Here is a 15,279-nt window from a genome sequence, read left to right as displayed (position 1 = left end):
TCCATTAGAGCTACTGATAGCCTTGGGAGAGCCAGCAAAACTCTAACATCTGGTCAGCAAGACGTATGAGACAGGCGAAATACCCTCACACTTCAAGAAGAATGTAATAATTCCAATCCCAAAGAAAGCAGGTGTTGACAGATGTGAAAATTAGCGAACTATCAGTTTAATACAGGGAGCGAAAGGCTATTTGTCGACCTGTGTGGCCGAGCGGTTCTAGGCGCTTCAGTATGGAACCGCGCGACCGCTACGGTCGCAGGTTCGAATCCTGCCTCGGACATGGATGTGTGTGATGTTCTTAGGTTAGGTTTAAGTAGCTCTAAGTTCTATGGGACTGATGACCTCAGATGTTAAGTCCCATAGTGCTCAGAGCCATGTGGTCCATTTTTGAAAGGCTATTTACAATTTGTACAGTAAGAAGATGGCGGTTATAAGAGTCGAGAAGCATGAAAGAGAAGCAGTGGTTGGGAAGGGGGTGAGGCAGGGTTGTAGCCTATCCCCGATGTTATTCAATGTGTATACCGAGCAAGCATTAAAGGAAACAAAAGAAAAATTCGGAGTAGGAATTAAAATCCATGGAGAAGAAATAAAAACTTTGAGGTTTGCCGATGGCATTGTATTTCTGTCAGAGACAGCAAAGGACCTGGAAGAGCAGTTGAATGGAATGGACAGTGTCTTGGAAGTAGGATATAAGATGAACATCAACAAAAGTAAAACAAGGATAATGGAATTTAGTCGAGTTAACTCGGGTGATGCTAAGGGAATTAGATTAGGGAATGAGACACTTAAAATAGTAAATGAGTTTTGCGATTTGGGGAGCAAAATAACTAATGATGGACGAAGTAGAGAGGATATAAACTGTAGACTGGCAATGACAGGGAAAGGGTTTCTGAAGAAGAGAAACTTGTTCACATCGAGTATAGATTTAAGTGTTAGGAGGTCATTTCTGAAAGTATTTGTATGGAGTGTAGCCATGTATGGAAGTGAAACATGGGACGATAAATAGTTTAGACAAGAAGAGAATAGAAGCTTTCGAAATGTGGTGTTACAGAAGAATGCTGAAGATTAGATGGGTAGATCACATAACTAATGCGGAGATATTGAGTAGAATTGGGGAGGAGAGAAATTTGTGGCGCAACTTGACTAGAAGAAGGGATCGGTTGGTAGGACATGTTCTGTGGCATCAAGAGATCATCCGTTTGGTATTGGTGGGCAGCAGGGAGGGTAAAAATTGTAGAGGGAGACCATGAGATGAATTCACGAACAGATTCAGAAGGATGTAGGTTGCAGTAAGTACTGGGAGATGAAGCAACTTGCACTGTAGCATGGAGAGCTGCATCAAACCAGTCTCTGGATATAAGACCACAACAAGAAGAGAACGTACAAATGATGCTAGGCAGTTTTATCGATATGTTCTTAAACAGCGAGTTTATTAACTTCAGTAGAACTGATAAAGTCATGTGGAAAGCTGTTTTTCAGGAAACGTAGAAAAGTGGAACGTGCCTGTCCATCCCCTACTGCGACTCGCGTGGTGTGTGTGGAAAGAGGTGATTGCAGCGGATGTTTGCGTGATGTGTGTTTGAGTCGTCAAGGGGTACGATAGCACGGCAACGGCAGCGCGTGTCGGACAGCGGCGTCAGCGCGAGTTTATCTGTGGCGTTGCCTGCGCCGTCAGCAGCACCAGCGACGGCGGCGTCGGCGGAGGTCGGGCCGCGCCACTGCCTGCCGGGACGCCAGCCATCCAGCATGCTGCTGCTCGTGGCGGTCGCCTGCTGCCTCGCACCCCTCGCCGACGGCCGCGTCTCCGGGCCCTCCTCGCGCAGAGGCAAGTCTCCAAACACACACACTCCCACTTCGTCATATTTTCTCTGTTTAGGGTTCCGTATCTCATAGCAAACACGGAACCCTTTGTTGTCCATTTCTCTCTCTGTCCGACTTTTAACAACACTTTTTATCAGGAGTAGGAGACATCTACATCTACATGGTTACTCTGCAGTTCACACTTACGTGCCTGGCAGAGGGTTCATCGAACCATTTTCATACTACTTCTTTACCATTCCACTGTCCGCCCCCGGTAGCTGTGTGGTTAGCGCCACAGAACGTCATTCATAAGGGTCGGAGAGGTTTTCCGCTCAGGGACTGGGTGTTGTGTTGTCCTAATCAACATTATTTCATTCCCATCGACGCACAAGTCACCGAAGTGGCGTCGAATCGAAAGACTTGCACCCGGCGAACGGTCTAACCGATGGGAGGCCCTAGTCGCACGACAGTTAAGCCGGGTTCACACACGCAACGAAAGTATCGCCACAAGTCAAGTCATTCTGGAGTGGCGCTGTGAGCTACCGTTCACACAGGACACCACAAATTCTTCGTAATTGCGCAGTTTGCAAAATGGCATCTCCTGTCTCAGCTGATTAAACGGCTGTACATATTACTAAATAAGATGCTTTGGAAACATAATAAATGTAAAATATTACTTACCAAAGTGTTTCTCGTCTCTCTTGTCTCGACAACATGTTTTAAGAACCGGCCTACAGCTTCAAACCAAGCAAGGCTGGGTTTATAAATACCGTCTGTAGACGCATCACTCTTAAGTGATTTCAGTACTTTTTTTATGTTCATTCATGTAAGCATTTCGAATGTTTCGAATTTTTAATTTTGTTGTAGCTACATCAATTCCAGGTGCATATTCACCCATACTGTTTACTATTTCAATTAATACAGCATCTCTCAAATTTCTGTCTTTGTATGATTCGCTTTTGTGGTTCCAAAGGCATTCTCGTTCTTGATACACCTCAAAGAATCTCATAATTGTCACTGTTGACCACTTTTTCGACATATTAATAGCAAACGCACAAACAAAAGCAATATCTGCGAACGAATACGCACTAGAAAGGTTTGAATCCAGCGGCGAGGTAGCAATCGAATGAGGTTATTCGATTGTGGAGAAGGCAAAATGGCGCAACAAAGTAGAACCAAGTTCAACTTTATGTGGCGTGACAAAAGTTGCACTTCTTCAATGGTGCCACCGAAAACTAGGAGTTCACACATGCAACTACAAAGCAACTGCAGTTCGCCATTAGCAGTGGCGATACTTTTGTTGACTGTGTGAACCCGGCTTTAGTTACCATTCCGCTCTCGAATGGCGTGTGGAAAAAAGTAACACCTAAAGCTTTCCGTTCGAACCCTGATTCCTCTTATTTTATTATGATGACCACTTCTCCCTATGTAGGTGGATGTCAACAAAATATTTTCGCATTCGGAAGAGAAAGTTGGTGATTGAAATTTCGTAAATAGATCTCGCGGCAAAGAAAATCGCCTTTGTTTCAGTGACTGCCACCCCAACTCGCGTATCATATTAGTGACACTCTTACCCCTATTGCGCGATAACACGAAGCGAGCTGCCCTTCTTTGCATTTTTTCGATTATCTCCGTCAATCCTAGCTGGTAAGGATCCCACACCGCGAGCAATATTCCAGCAGGGTACTGACAAGAGTAATATAGGCTGTCTCCTTAGTGGGTTTGTCGCATCTTCTTAGTGTTCTGCCAACAAAGCACAGTCTCTGTTTCGCCTTCCCCACAATATTATCTATATGGTCTTTCCAATTTAAGTTGCTTGTAATAGTAATTCCTAGGTATTTAGTCGCATTGACAGCCGTTAGATTTGCGCGATTTATCGTATACAAAAATTTATCGAATATCTTTTAGTACCCGTGTGGATGACCTCGCACTTTTCTTTGTTTACTTCCAATCGCCACTTTCCGCACAATACAGAAATTCTCTCTAGATCATTTTGTAATTGGAATTGATCGTCTGATGATTTTACTAGACGGTAAATTACACCGTCATCTGCAAACAATCTAAGGGGGATGCTCAGATTATCACCTAGATTATTTATGTAAATCAGGAACAGAAGAGGGTCTACGACACTACCTTGCGGAACGCCAGATATCACTTCTGTTCTACTTGATGATTTATCGTCTGTCACTACGAACTGTGACCTATCTGAGAGAAAATTACGAATCCAGTCACACAACTGAGACGATACTGCATGTGCACGCAATTTGATAGTCGCTTGTGAGGAACGGTATCAGAAGTGTTCTGGAAATCTAGGAATATGGAATCGATCTGAGATACCTTATCGTCAGCACTCATTACTTCATGGGAATAAAGAGCTAGTTGCGTTGCACAAGAACGATATTTTCTGAATTCATGTTGGTTATGTATCAATAAGTCATTTTCTTTAAGATGATTCATAATGTCCGAGTACAGTATATGCTCCAAAGTCCTACTGCAAATTGAGGACAGTGATATGGGTCTGTAATCAATGGGTTACTCCTGTTTCCTTTCTTCAATATTGGTGTGACCTGAGCTACTTTCCAGTCTTTAGGAACAGACCTTGCGTCAAGTGAGCTGTTGTATGTGACTGCTAAGGAAAGGCGCTATTGTGTCTGCATACTCTGAAAGGAACCTGGTTGGTATACCATCTGGACCGGAAGACTTGCCTTTCTTAAGTGATTTGAGTTGTTTCGCAACACCTACGATATCTACTTTTATGACACTCGTGCTAACAGCTGTTCTGACGTACCAAGTTGAAATTTATGTCGCATGTTAATGTCTATGCTCCCCTGGCGACGTAAAAATTTAAGCTTATAAGTCAATGCGGTGAAAATATACGGCCATTTATGTCACATATTTTGATACTCGCAAACTCACTCACAAAAACCTGTAGGGCAATTCCCGTTGACCTAGAATCATTAGGTTTGGCAATCAAAAAACTCATGCATTTATGTCACTAATTTTGATATCTTGACAGTATCGATATCAGTAATAGACGAAAACCGTCGAAATTGTTGAAATTTGTGTCACATACTAATGTCTACGGTCCCTTGGTGATGCAAAAAGATTAAGCTTCTGTGTCAATGCAGTAAAAAGATACGGCCGTTTATGTCACATATTTTGATATATAAATCACTTAATAAAAGCAAGTCTTCTGGTCCAGACTGTATACCAAATAGGTTCCTTTCGGAGTATGCTGATACATTAGCTCCATACTTAACAATCATATACAGCCGTTCACTCGACGAAAGATCCATACCTGAAGACTGGAAAGTTGCACAGGTCACACCAATATTCTAGAAAGGCAGTAGGATTAATCCACTTAATTACAGGCCCATAGCGTTAACGTCGATATGCAGAAGGATTTTGGAACATATATTGTGTTCGAACATTATGAATTACCTATAAGAGAACTGTCTATTGACACACAGTCAACATGGGTTTAGAAAACATCGTCCTTGTGAAACACAACTAGCCCGTTACTCTCATGAAGTGTTGGGTGCTATTGACAAGGCATTTCAGATCGATTCCGTATTTATGGATTTCCAGAAGGATTTTGACACTATACCACACAAGCGGCTTGTAGTGAAATTGTGTGCTTATGGAATATCGTCTCAGTTATGTGACTGGATTTGTGATTTCCTGTCAGAGAGGTTACAGTTCGTAGTAATTGGCGGAAATTCATCGAGTAAAACAGAGGTCATTTCTGGCGTTTCCCAAGGAAGTGTTACACGCCCTTAGCTGTTCCTTATCTATATAAACGATTTGGGACACAATCTGAGCATCCTTCTTAGATTGTTTCCAGATCACGCTGTCGTTTATGAACTAATAAAGTCACCAGAAGATCAAAACAAATTGCAAAACGATTTAGAAAAGATATCTGAATGGTGCGAAAATTGGCAGTTGACCCTGAATAACGAAAAGTGTGAGGTCATCCACATGAGTGCTAAAAGGAATTCATTTAACTTCGGTTACACGATAAATCAGTCTAATCTAAAAGCCGTAAGTTCAACTAAATACCTAGGTATTACAGCTATGAACAATTTACATTGGAAGGAACACACAGAAAATGTTGTGCGGAAGGCTAACCAAAGGCTGCGTTTTATGTGCAGGACACTTATAAAATGTTACAGATCTACTAAGGAGACTGCCTACACTACGCTTGTCCGTCCTGTTTTAGGATACTGCTGCGCAGTGTGGGATCCTTACCAAATAGGACTGACGGAGTACATCGAAAAAGTTCAAAGAAGGGCAGCACGTTTTGTATTATCGAGAAATATGGGAGAGAGTGTCACAGAAATGATACAGGATTTGGGCTGGACATCATTAAAAGAAAGGCGTTTTTCGTTGCGACGGAATATTCTCACGAAATTCCAATCACCAACTTTCTCCCCCGAATGCGAAAATATTTTGTTGACACCGAGCTAGATATGGAGAAACGATCACCACGATAAAATAAGGGAAATCAGAGCTCGTACGGAAAGATATAGGTGTTGGTTCTTTCCGCACGCTATACGAGATTGCAATGATACAGACTTGTGAAGATGGTTCGGTGAGCCCTCTGCTAGGCACTCAAATGTGATTTGCAGAGTATCCATGTAGATGTAGATACTCGCGAAGTCACACATCAAAACGCATAGGGTACTTCCTGTTGACCTAGAATCATGAAACTTGGCAAGAAGCAAGCTTTTACAGTACAAGTAAAGAAAGAAATTCTGAAATACTTAATTTGTAATTATATCACAAAAAAAATATTTTTGTTATGTTATCCGAATGGCTGTATGTCCGTCTGTTAAGGTTTCTTTTTCTCAGGAACAGTCAGACGTATCAAGTCGAAATTTATGTCACATACTAAAGTCTATAGTTCCCTGGCGGTGTAAAAAATTTAAGCTTCTACGATAAAGAAATCAAGAGAAGCATCCATTTATGTCACTAATTTTTTTTATCGTACTTGTATCGATATCGGTAATAGGCAAAAATCGTCGAAATCCTAGATTCACGAGTTGGATGAACTAGCTATATACATAATTAAATATGTACGGATCCTTCGGTGCACGTGTCCCAGTCGCACTTATCGGTATTTTTTGAGGGTACTTTCACTCTCTACACAAGACACTGTTGGGTTTTATTTCGTATAGATTATAGAGGGTCCTTCAGCAAGGTAGATGGCTTGTTCAAATGGCTCTGAGCACTATGGGACTTAACTTCTGAGGTCATCAGTCACCTAGAACTTAGAACTACTTAAACGTAACTAACCTAAGGGCATCACACACATCCATGTACAAGGCAGGATTCGAACCTGCGACTCTAGCGGTCGCGCGGTTCCAGACTGAAGCGCCTAGAACCGCTCGGCCACACTGGCCGGCCAAGGTAGATGACCTTGGTAGCTATGCAATAACACGTCCATCGATCCTCTGGCTACACTACGTTTCATTGCATGGTATTCTCTTATAGCATAAATCCGTCGCATTTTCACTGTAGTGTTCGTAAAGCTACTGCTCCTGATCTCCAGAAGGAGTTCAACACGGTTTCGTACCCTTAGCTAATGATCATAATATGCGATTAGGCTATACTGCGCCAACTTTACGACTGAATCGAGGGCTTCCTAGCCAACATACACGCGTTGGGCATATACGCGGAAACACCAAAAACACAACACATTACGGAGCCTAATAGAGTATGGGAAACCCATTGGCGTTCAAATCACATTCTCTCCGGTCGTCTCGGAACGGATGAATACAGGTCCTGTACACTTTTAAAGGGAACCTTATACTATTCTCCCTGCGAAATAGTGACCCATGGTGGAAGTGGATAAGGATCACGCTAACTTCTCTCCAAAGAAGATCACAAAGACTCAAAAATATTAACATCTGGAGACTATGGTGGGTAGGGGAGAAGCGACAATTCGTCCTCGTGTTCACAAAACCAGTTTTGGGCGATTCGAGGGCCTTGTCCTCTTGGAACACAGAGTCACCATTGGGGAACAAAAATTCCACCATGGGATGGACCTGATCAGCCAAAATGATCCCATAATCCTTCAAAGTAATGCGACCTTACAGAGTAACCATAGGATCCTTGGAATATCACGATACAGCTCCCCGTATCATGACGCAACCTCCGCCACTTTTCCACTTTTCACTCTTGGACGTAAACTCAGTCAGAAGTTCGGAACAGTGTGAAACAATATTCATCCGACCAAATTACTTTCTCGCATTGCTTCATAGTCCAGGCTTCATGGCTTCGGCACCAAGTTTCCCCGTTAGGAGAATTTGCATCACTGATGAGTGGTTTTAGAATTCTAGCTTGCCCTGCAATTCCTTGTTTATGGAGGTACTTTCCTGTTGTTTTGGAACTGATAAGATTCTCGAGTGCAACATTCAGTTCTGCTTTTTATATTGGCTTTCAGGACGTGCCCATATACCTATCTCAACAGTGAAAGATACGACAGTGTGTTTCTACAATGCAGAACATTCATTAGGGCTAAGCTGTACCCTGATACGATGTTCATATGTTTAGATTTGACATATGACACCATGCAGGCGAGTTTCTTTTCAGTTATGACGGTACGAAAACATGGACGTACAACACCCAGTCCTTGAGCGTAGAAAATTTCGACCCGGTCGCGAATCGAACCCGGGCCCCCTTCGATTGGAAATCTGTCTCGATAACCCCGCAACTCTCTTAGGGTGCTTTTGGGCGTACGTATATTATCTCTGCAATGTTTAGTCGAAACGCGAGAAGAGAATTCTCATTTGCAACAGGAATTAGTAGTTGGCCCTCAACATAATCATGCTTCGTACAACTAGACATAAAGACACGTTATTATTCGACTGTGGGATTGACGATAAATCATTGGAAACAGCCACACCAATAAAATATCTGCATCTGTATACATACTCCGCAAGCCAACGTACGGTTCATGGCGGAGGGTACCCTGTACTACTACTAGACATTTCCTTTCCTGTTCCATACTCAAGCAGAGTGAGGTAAAAACGACTGTCTGTATGCCTCCGTAAGAGCCCTAATTTTTCGTATCTTGTCTTTGTGATCCTTAAGCGAATTGTATGTTGGCAGAAGTAGAATCACTCTCCAGTCAGTTTCAAATGCTGGCTTTCTAAATTTTCACAATAGTGATCCTCGAAAAGAACTTCACCTTCCCTACAGGGATTTCCACTTGAGTTCCCAAAGCACCTCCGCAACACTTGTGTGTTGTTCGTACCTACCGGTAACAAATCTAGCAGCCCGCCTCTAAACGTCTTCGATATCTTCCTTTAATCCGACCTTGAACAGATTCGAAACACTCGATCAGTACGCAAGAATAGGTCGCACTAGCGTCCTAAATGCGGTCTCCTTTAGAGGTGAACCATATTTTCCCAAAATTCTCCCAATAAACCGAAGTCAACCATACGCCTTGTCTACAACCACTCTCACATGCTCGTTCCATTTTATACCGCTCTGTAACGTCACGACCAGATATTTAAACGACGTGGCTGTGTCAAAAAGGACACTACTGATGATGTATCCGAACATTACAGGTGCGTTTGTCCTACTTATCCGTATGAATTTACATTTTTCTACGCTTAAAACTAGCTGCCATTCATCACACCAACTAGAAATTTTGTCTAAGTCGTTTTGTATCCTCCTACAGTCCCTCACCTTCGACACGGTCCCGAATGCCACAGCATCATCAGTAAACAATAGCAGGTTGCTGCTCACCCTCTCCTCCAGATCATATATATATATATATATATATATATATATATATATATATATATATATATAACATCAGTCCTATCACACTACCTGCGACTCTCCTGAAAATACCCTTGTCGCTGATGAGCTCTCACCGCCGAGAACAACGTACTGGGTACTATTATACGAGAAGTCTTCGAGCAACTCACTTGTGTGGGAACCTATTCCACATGCTCGTACCTCCGTTAGCAGTCTGCAATGGGGCACAGTGTCAAGCAGTTTCCACAAATCTAGAAATATGGAATCTACTTGTTGCCCTTCATCCATGGTTCGCAGTATATCATGTGAGAAAAGGGCAAGCGGAATTTCGCACGAGTCATGCTTTCTAAAACCATGCGATCCATGGACATTAGCTTCTCCGTCTCAAGAAAAGTATTATATTCTGGCAGTGGCGTCGCGTGCCATTTTCTGTAGGATAAGCTGAGAATTGCGAATTTCGAAAAAAGTAAAAAAATCTTAAAACAAAAGCTTCTCTCTATAGCTTACATGGCCAAGTTTGGCAGACTACCATTACGTTGCGAAAGTAGGTTTTTACGCGTTTTGATGTGCCCATTCTTTTTTCGCAAGACGCTGTGGTTGCTGGAATTGCAAGACCCAATGAGTAATTTCACACTTTCAGAGAACAACATTTTTAATCCAGTGTTTATAACGGGTTTAAGGAGGTCCTGAGGCTGTAGACGTTTATCCTCACTACTATAGATAAACGTAAGGCTTTGTTCCAGTTTTCACTGTCAAAGAGCTGATATATTTGAAGTAGTTTTTCAACTTCACGTATCGGGAAATTATTTGGCTTACTATAAACCTGAGAACTTTATCTCATTTACAAGTTAAGTAAAATCTGCTTCATGGAAGTCCTGGGATATAGTTTCCATCTTTACTGCTACTGTGTCAATTATTTCGAATGTTAGCCTTCGCAAATTCACAATACGTGCTCCTGTTTCGTTAAAATTATTTCCAGATACTGCTGCTGGCTTTATAAGGCCCCTAGCTTCCACTATGCATTTCAGAATAATTTCTTCAATTATGTCTTTCAGCAGCCTTAATGTAGTTTTCAATTTCGAACTTACAGCGTCTTATGTCCACGGTTCTACTTTGAAAGCTGTCAAACAAGATACTTGTATGCCGGATAAGCGAACTGCACAGCTGCAGTGGAAAAAGAAGTGTTTGATCATCCAGTATGCTGTTTAGCCCAATTGCTTGACGCAAAGAATGGTCATCCCATCCTTCATTGTTTATCACATTACTAAATGCTGCTCTCAGGTCTGTATAGTGAAGAATAAAGAATTGTGGAGAATGAAAATTTCACCTTGTTTCACAAGGACTTGATAGATTAAATTCCCTTTCCAGCAGAAGCTCACTTCTTTTACTGGAACGGCTAAAAAATACGTGAAATCCTAACACATTTGCCGCAAAAATTTTTACTTGCTTAATTTTTTTTACAAGCACAGAGGAGGACTAGATTAAACTGATGCGTCTAGCAGTGGATAAAGAGAGCATCAGGAGATGCTTGTTTCACAATAGGATGGACATCACAATTGTTTCCTGCCATTACACTGTAGTGATCGTATGTTTGCGATACTAATTTGTTTTTATCAATATTCCTACTGCTTAGCACTTGCAACAGAACAGCGGTTATACCTTCTCACACCGGTCTTTGGTTGCCTCATAAAACCCTACGAATCGTTCTTGTATTTCTCCAGATCAGTTATTTGCAATACGAAAAATTACACTCATTTGACTCTAGCTCAGACATACGTTGTTTCGTCGGCTTGTACTGATATAAAAGGGCTATTTTTAACTTCATTTGAAGTTTGTTCTTTAACAACATCCGTAATACAAGCTATTAATTCAATCTGTGAGGCAGACGAAGCGTCCTTAAATACTCCATCGGGTGCTAAATGATCTTTCATGTATCGTTCTTGTTCTGCCAAGAAATCCAAAGTTCACAATAATTTTCTTTATTTACTGATACATTAGATTTGTCATGACCTCGAAGAGCTAACTCTTGCAGTGATAAAAAGCATATATTCGAAATAAGTCTCTTGATTATACTTCTGCTTCGGTCAACCTTCTCGTTATATTTCAAAGCTACCAGGCGTGTTGCTTCTGAAAGAGCATGCTCATTTCGTATTGTACCTAGCTGATTGTATTTAGCAGCAGATGTGATACTGTATGTGAAATGGAACGTTCATGCTTTTTAGCTTTCGAAAGAAAATTTTGAAGATTCTCTTCGGTTACTCCCCACTTAAGCCATTCATAACCGTCATTACGCATTCCAAACAGTACAGAGTAAAACCAAAAAAGTTTGTTCCTTACAACACTGCCATTTAACCACGGTTTTGAATTGTACTATTGTGTTTGGAAACGTCTCACAAATTTTTTAGTCTTACAGATTTTTTAACAGTCAGACTTGGCGTCGGCTTTCGATCTTTCACCAGGAGTTTATCTTCCAAAGAAAGACGAGAGAAGAATTTAGGTTTTTCAGTTAAAAAAATCAGTGAATCTTGTGATGAAATAAACACATCTGTGGCAGTTTGCGGTAGTCTGCAATATCTTGCGCCACAAGGTATTGCGTGACAGGGCACTTCGCTAACCTGTTAATCACTACGTACTTAGTACATTTTAACTGCTATATTCGTGTTCCAAGTTTCAGCATAAGCACGTCGAGTGCTATTGATATGGAAAACTACAGACACGTTACGGAACTACCAACCTCTGAAATAAGTAGGGCTACTAAATTTTAATTTGAGGAACAATGAAAATACATAGACTATTTACAATCATCTTGCAGTAACATCCAGTGACGCATTCACTTTTATTTTCTATGAATTATGAATGTCTTCTTGTTCTTTGCGTTCTAAATAAACATTTAAATTAAGAAAGGGTTTATAGTTTCTCATTCTGCTCGGCTTGCTGTTAGCGTGCTAGACAATGCGAAGTAGCGCAATCTATTAGGGAACTGCTGAATGACTTCTCATTCCACTTTAGACATATATCCACCTGCTGGCGGCAAGTAGAAACAAATCAAACGCCAGCTTTTAAAATCCGTATCCACGCTGTAGAAACGCTAGTCGGCCACGTGATAAAAACAGGTTTATTACGCATGCTCGTAACAAGCGCGGAATTCTGAACTGCTGTAGGTTGCTAAGCTAGAGGAGTGATGCACTAAACAGGCGCGTGCATATACGGGGTTAAAACGTAAAATATTTGCAGATGCTTATGAGAGTGCGTGATCAGATCGGATTAATTTCAGTTTGGACGGATTATTTTGGAATTTTTTTGAATTGACTCAGCCTTAGTGCCTTAATGGACGATTCACCAATTATTCGAACTGAGTGTTTAACGATTCTGCAGCACGCCGCTGTTGAGTACACTGGATATCTAGTAGTATACTTCTGAAGTGAGGTAGAATGGAACTAACACGTAAAAGTAGTTCTAGGAAAGGCCAAACCGAAATTCATAGAAAGAATCCTAAACGAATGTAATTTACCCACAAAGAAGGTAGCGAATAAAAACAGAGTTCGACCGGTTCTTGAATGTTGGTCGTCAGACTGTTGGTCTTACCAGGTAGGATTACGGGAGTAGAAAGAGAAGATCCAAAGAAGAGCAGCAAGTTTTGTTACATGTTTGTATCCAGCGCGTGAGCGTCACGGAGATGATCACCCATCTGTAGTGTTAGACGCAAGGAGAGAGGCGTTGAGCATCATGGAGATGTTTACGGTAAAATTATAACAGTTCCCAGTCAGGAACAATTAAGCAACATCTTCCTTGCTTGCTCAAGTGTCTCGACAAATGACCGTGAAGATAAAATAAGAGAAATTCGACCTCATACACAGGTCTATAGGCAGTTGTTCATCGAGCATGTCTTAAGGAATGCGACAGGAAAGGGGAAGCGACAATAGCTCACAAAATACTGTCCACTACACACTGTTAGGTGGAATGTGGATTTAGATGTAGGTGGAAATGTACACCATGTTAGCGTGCTCTGAATGTGTTGTGCATATTTCAGTGATATACGCGTCCAATGCCATGACATCCAGAAAGCGCTGGCAGGAGAGCATGTATTTATATGATTTTCTTCCCTCAAGTATCGTCCATTCTAGCACATCATAACTTACGTTCTACTCCTGAGTCACCATGTATTTTAGTTTTGGGTGGAAGACAAATTTTCTCTGAGAAGGCATATCCGTATAGGGCTTGGAATTCGGGCAAGATGCACAAATGTTTTCCTACTAATATACTTGATTTAATTACTGTGTTTAATGCCATAGTCCCTAGTTTCATACTGCGAAATTTGTGAAAATGCAATTTTACACATTTATCATTATTGCTCTTTGGTAATTATTATCCACTTTCTTTTCGTTTGCGTCTGTGAAAGACTGATACTGGAGAGTGACTATAAATACACGACATGTGTTTCGAAAGTAAGGTCCGATAGTTAGAAATGGTCACAGAAGATTCGTGTAAGAGATTTATTATAATAATTTTCGTTCTGTTATTTCTTACAAAGTCACCACTATTTTGCAAGTACTTTTGCTACCGTGTTAAAAAAGTTAATCTCCTGCTAAGAATTCCATCAGTTTGTACCAAATTTTCAACGTTTTAACACCATAAGAACTTTCAGACGCAAGTCATTTTGTAAGGTAGTGAGTGGTTGACGTGAATGATCGAGAATAAAAACATACATGTCTCAGCTTCCTGAGTCGTAGGTTCTGAATAGGACGCGAAACTTTACATAGGGTTTGCTGCTGGATTCTGCGTTTAATTAAACGCGATGTTTTCGCTGTCCTTGGATCTGACCTTAGGATTAGGTGGATCTCAAAAATATCCTATTGGATTGCAGGATCCAATGCTAAACCCGAGATGAACCTTATACGCCATTTTTCTCCCAAAACACAGAGGTCATGATTTTGGGTCCATGTTGTAACTGTTCCAAATTTTTCTGCTTTTGGTAACTTTAAACGATGATGATAGGGAGCTATTTAAATTCATATTACCACAATAAAACGAAGTTTCATCATTATTCACGATGCAAGAAAAAAATTGTCATCGTTCTCTCGCCTTCAGTATATCGAATGCATGGGATTGTTTTTCCCGAAGCTATATTAACTGTTCAACACACAAAGAGAAAGCGACATAAACATGAAATTTTTTTTGCTAATGCTTCACGGATCATCTTCACGTGTACTGCTGGACAAGCGCGAGCACTCGTAACGTCCAGCCGATTCGCCCTTCGCTTTGTGAGGTACTTCGCGGTATTAATATATAATTCGAGCGTTCAGTATGTCTTCAACCACAGGAGAGTAACTAAACAAAGTTGAAGAACCTGTTTATATACCTATCTGAAGATTCAATGTCAAATCTCGTAACTTTTATTTTATTTTTCAGTCACTGAACTTTATTCGCAGACATCGACGTGTACTTTCATACGGTATTCCTCCTAGTGAATTTCTGGGATTAAGAGCATACTGTACAATGTTCCGATTTACTGTAGAAGTTCGCAGCCACACTTATCGTGATAGAAGTAAGTGCCGGCTCTCACTCTTGGAATGAATAATCTTGCTCAAGGTCACGTGTGTTGGTTCACACAAGATAAAAAAAAAAGTGCGCCTCACATTCAGGTGATGTTCACTTAAATTTGGTCCTTGGGACTTTTATATGTTTTCATTAGCAAAATGTTACAATTAA

General features: G+C 41.1%; 1 protein-coding gene across 2 annotated transcripts in view; it reads left to right on the top strand.

Annotated features, from left to right (window-relative positions):
• The first annotated feature begins 1,655 nt into the window (after nt 1-1,655).
• The window catches only part of LOC126299533 (vitellogenin-like), a 398,678-nt gene continuing 385,054 nt past the window's right edge, over nt 1,656-15,279 (top strand). Inside the window, exon 1 of one of the 2 annotated variants that reach the window (XM_049991515.1) lies at nt 1,656-1,825. In XM_049991515.1, coding sequence (XP_049847472.1) covers nt 1,747-1,825 — 79 coding nt within the window. In that variant the 5' untranslated portion in view covers nt 1,656-1,746. The remainder of the gene's footprint in view (nt 1,826-15,279) is intronic. The other variant, XM_049991514.1, reaches the window with a different exon arrangement.

The sequence above is a fragment of the Schistocerca gregaria genome, chromosome X (assembly GCF_023897955.1).
Source record: "Schistocerca gregaria isolate iqSchGreg1 chromosome X, iqSchGreg1.2, whole genome shotgun sequence".
Taxonomy (NCBI): Eukaryota; Metazoa; Arthropoda; class Insecta; order Orthoptera; family Acrididae; genus Schistocerca; species Schistocerca gregaria.
Note: the sequence above shows the minus strand (reverse complement) of the source record. Positions and strands in the feature narration are given on the sequence as shown.